Source organism: Penaeus japonicus, unplaced genomic scaffold, assembly GCF_977035675.1.
Source record: "Penaeus japonicus unplaced genomic scaffold, GWHDUDI00000001_assembly GWHDUDI00000010, whole genome shotgun sequence".
Lineage (NCBI taxonomy): Eukaryota > Metazoa > Arthropoda > Malacostraca > Decapoda > Penaeidae > Penaeus > Penaeus japonicus.
This window is the reverse complement of record NW_028234412.1, coordinates 26586235-26591234: the sequence shown is the minus strand read 5'-3', so window position 1 is coordinate 26591234 and position 5000 is coordinate 26586235. Positions and strand designations below refer to the sequence as shown.

At 35.4% G+C, this 5000-nt stretch overlaps 1 protein-coding gene across 1 annotated transcript in view; it reads right to left on the bottom strand.

Moving 5' to 3' along the window:
• The window catches only part of LOC122244665 (uncharacterized), a 40912-nt gene extending 36268 nt beyond the window's left edge, over positions 1-4644 (bottom strand). The window contains exons 1-4 of the mRNA XM_086540355.1: positions 4540-4644; positions 2256-2285; positions 1866-2071; positions 48-118 (exon numbers count right to left, since the gene is read on the bottom strand). Coding sequence (XP_086396481.1) covers positions 48-118; positions 1866-2071; positions 2256-2285; positions 4540-4644 — 412 coding nt within the window. The remainder of the gene's footprint in view (positions 1-47; positions 119-1865; positions 2072-2255; positions 2286-4539) is intronic.
• Between the last annotated feature and the right edge of the window lie 356 nt (positions 4645-5000).

The window sequence follows — 5000 nt, the reverse complement described above, 5'->3', positions numbered from 1 at the left end:
TAGTGTGTGTGTGTGTGTGTGTGGCGGGGGGGGGGGTCTACACTTACCTACAGAATGAGAGTAGACAACAGTCCTTTTCCTGCATGACTTGTCCACGCCCATCAACAGCGTGGAAGACCTAGAATGGATATATTATCAATGAAGGGCTAGTGCTCTCCCTCTCTACTCGCAGCTGAAATTACAAAGACTGTGTTTGCGATGTCTCTGAATCTCAGATTGTTCTCCATTTCATATTGTAGATGTAACTTAATTTCATTTAATACTACTTGAAAAGGGTTAATGACGCAGAAACGTATTTTATGAAGTGCCTGTGATACTCTGTGTGAATATGGAATGAGAATTTTTTCCACTGTGATTTATAGCCATTGGCATCAATTTATGAGTGTGAGCATATACAATATAACACAATATGTGTGTGTATGTGTGTGTGTGCATATGTGTATTTGTGTGTTTCTGTGAGTGTCTGTGTGCGTCCGCGTGTCCCTATTTTTATCTAATTCTTTCTTAGCAAGAATATTGAATCTCTGTCACGAACATTAGCCATCCAGACAGGTTCATTTAACTTAAAACATGTTTTTTCGCTTACATACCTAAAGAGATTTCTTTTTACTGTAAATGACAGAATTGTCCATTACTTTCTATCTCTCCTTTTTTTCTACGAAAGAATTACTCTATCACGCAAAGACAGCCATGACCTTTCAAACTATGAGTTATCATAACATTTGCAATGTTGATATAGAATAAATTAAGAAAAAAAATTGAATAGTGGTAGTATTAAAGATAGTTGTAATGATGATGGTGAAAATAAGAAAAAATAACGGAAATAGTACTATAGTTATTGTAATGATAGAAATAAAGTTAATGATAATGATAACGATAGCAGAAATGTTATCTATAAGGAGGATAATAACATAGATAACAATAATAACGAGGAGGATGTTGATGATGATGATAATGATAATAGCAATAACGATAATAGTAATGATCATGATGATGAAAATAAGGATATTGATGATGATAATATTACTTTTATCATTGTACTTTTACAGTTTGTTTATCATTATTGCAATTGTTATCATAATTTTTATCTTGATTATTATTATCTTTATTATTATCATTATTATGTCTATCATTTTTATTATGATTATTATTAGTATTATCATTTTCATCATCACTAATATCCACATTACTATCATCATTGTTATCATCATTATTATTACTGTTATTGTTATTATTATCTTAACTATTAGCATCATCATTATCACTGTTATCATTATCATTATGACTGTTTTTGTTATCACTGATACCATCAGTAAAAATATTATTGTTATCATTATCATCATTATTATTGTCATTGTCCTTTTTATCATCACTATCATCCTCCTTATTACTATCTTCATCATTACCCTCCCTATTACTATCTTTATTATCATCAATTTTATCATCGTTATCATTATCATTATTACTATCATGATCTTTATAATCATTATTAATATCATTATTGTCATTATTACTATCATCATTATTATTTTAATTGTCATTATCACTATTGTCATTCATATCATTATTATCATTATATCATCCTCATTATCAACATCATCATCACTATCAATATTGTCATTATTGTTATCATTATCATTACTCTTAGGATCATAGTTGTTATCATTATCATCACTATCATCATTAACATTATTAGAAATAATATCATTATCATCATTTTCATTATTGATATTAACGTTACTATCATTGTCATTCTTTCTGTTATAATCATAAATATAATCAGTATTACTATTATCATTATCATTGTCAAAGTCAATATCCTCATTATAATTATCATCACCATAATCATTATTCCCGGCCAACACTCTATCAGGAGAGGTATTGCCAGGTCCCTCTCAAGTACACCTGAACTGGTCAGCATGACTACTGGTGCGTGTGATGACCTAAAATGCGCAGCGTCGTGGGTGTTGTCAAGTGGCGACGGGAGTTCCGTAGTTGTACCATCCGCTATCACGAGGCAGCCGCCCCGAGCATGCTGCTGGACGACCATTTCCGCCGCCTGGACGCCTTGCTATATATGAAAGATAGTTTCCTTGAAAAAAATCAGAATCTGTCCATGCAAATTGTTTGCCCCACTCTTAAAAAATTGAATACTGTCCAAATGTACTATTGTATTTGATTGGGAAACCTGTTCCAGAAGTTAATAATATCTGGAATAATATCAGGTAAGATGATGTACAAGTGTCAGAGCATACCCGTTCACTGGCAGAGACTTTCTGGTAAATCTAATATAAATAAAGAAGGAAGTCGAGAATATAATTGATGCTCAACATTATTATGTCTTCTATTTAATAGGCAGCCTATCAGATGTAGATTATTTAAATTAAAAGATAGCAAACGTTTAACTGAATTGAATGACTTATCAGGTAACACTAGAGGGCAGTCAGCTGCAGACAATCACTCCAGGAAAAAGTAATCAAAATGTGATCTTAAAACACTAAAATAATGATGATAATAATAATGGTGATAAAAAGGATAATGATTACCGTTACTTTTATTGTTATTAGTAATATGATCATTATTTTGATGTTAATATCGACGTAAATAATACTAATGGCAAAGATATTGGTATTAAGGACAATAACATACAGTAAAATACAATAATAATGACTAACGATCTAGTCAACTGAAGCACCAGCCCAGTCGTTTCACACCACAGTACCAGTTAACCCAGCAACGATTCCATGCAAGTATCTAACACCGATCCCAGTTGGTAAACAGAAAAATAACACACCAGTTCACTCCAAGATATGGCTTATTCTTCATCTCAACAAACGTCATTTAAGATGATATGAACGCAAAAGACTCAGAGCTGGAAAGGCAAACGAGACCCGACTACAGCTTATTTCAAATTATATAGACAAGATACACACAGCGCCTCAACATCTTCTGTAAAGCCTCATCTTAAGACCGCCACGCTCCCGTAAGTGAACTAATTACATGTCAACAGAGATAGGAGGCGGGAAAATACATAGCTTTTTCCCAGTCTCAGCTTCTTCCACTTATTATCCCAAGCATTTAACACGCAGCTCATGTAGAGTGTGCGTTTCAAAGGGGAGAAAGAGTCGAGTGTTCACGCCTTGTGAGAATTGCTTTGAAAGTCAGTCTTTGAAGACTGAAAAGAAAGTGTAGTTGAGCGGTGGCAACATGAAGTTGTATTTGTTGCTTATTTTCGTTTTTGTTGTTGGTGCTGTTTGTTTCTTAGTAGTGGTGGTAGTATTGTCATAATCATGACTATTACTGTGTTTGTTACCATCATTGTTATTCTCATCGTCATTATCACTATCAGCATTATCTTTATTTTCATCATCATTATCGTTATCATTTTCATTATCATTATCAGCATTGTCATCATCCTCATCTTCAACCCCACCCGTATCATCCTCATCCCAACAGCATCATCCTCTTCTTCATCCTCTTCATCTTCATCATCATCATCACCCTCATCCTCACCTCCACAAGCATCATTATCATCTTCATCCTCATCATCATCATTATCATCCTCATCCTCATCCCACCCGCATCCTCCTCCTCCTCCTCACCCTCCTCCTCTTCCTCATCATCATCCTCACCTCCACAAGCATCATCATCCTCATCATCATCATCATCATCACCATCATCATCATCACCCTACAAGCATCACTATCATCCTCATCATCATAACAATAATCATAGTCATCATCATCATAACCATTATCATCACAATACCAATTCTTCAGAAATACACATACTGTTTGTGAAACTCTATATGTTCGAGCCTTTTGACTTTCTGAAATCTCTCAGATTTTTAGGGATTACGTGAAACCACCGAGTGAATCAGGAATTACATTACCATACCGAAAGTGTTAGAGATTGAATTAAAGTAGTGGTTACACAAAGTCACTTTAGATGTGTGTGTGTGTGTGTGTGTGTGTGTGTGTGTGTGTGTGTGTGTGTGTGTGTGTGTGTGTGTGTGTGTGTGTGTGTTTTCGTGCGTGCGTGTATCTGTCTTAAGCTTTATAGCTGTGAGCAGTATAGTGACCAAATCAAGTTTAGAATTCTAGATTTTTCTTGCGAAGTTTGAGAGGAGTTAAGGTCATTTCGTTTTTCTTTCTTTCTTTCTTTTCGTTACCCTTTCACGCCTCCCGGTAGTCATTTTTTTCTGTTCCTTTATCTATGTTCTTCTCCTCTACCCCATTCATTTCCTTTCTGGATCATTCTATCGATCTATTGATTTATTAAATCATCATTCTGTCTATACGTATGCTTGTCATGTAAAGGTACTCTGGCTATATGCTCTCTCTCTCTCTCTCTCTCTCTCTCTCTCTCTCTCTCTCTCTCTCTCTCTCTCTCTCTCTCTCTCTCTCTCTCTCTCTCTCTGCCTCTTTGATAGGTGATAGGTCAAAATGGAGATGCATCTCCTGCCGATGTGACTGGAGGTCTGAGAATAAGGGCGAGGGTTAGGTTCGGTTAGGTTATCATATGATTAATATGACTGACTGTAGCTGATTCTTGGTCTCGGTCACATATGAAGGTCGGGGCACAGTCGTCTGCGTATGCTTGTGCCTGTGGAATTTGTAGGATACCATTGCAGTATGAATACATTATATAATAAAGGTCAAACACACCTCCCTAAGGAACACTATATCTTTCACTAGGTTTCATCGGAGGATTGGCCGTTAAGAACAACTTTGTAGAGTGATGAGCTCACCAGTAATCCCAAAGCTTTAAACTTCGTGATAATCCCTCAGAGTTAAAGTCGATAACATTTGTCAGTCCAGAGACCTATTACAATCATCATTTATGTGAGGAGTAGATTTTGGCTTCTGCTTGAAGCCGAACTGTTTCATACTCAGTAAATTTATCTAGGAAATTGTAATTTGTGAAACTATTATACTCTCAAAAATATTCCCTGAGAGTAGAGAGATTGGTCGGTAATTTGTTTGTAATCTGAATCGATT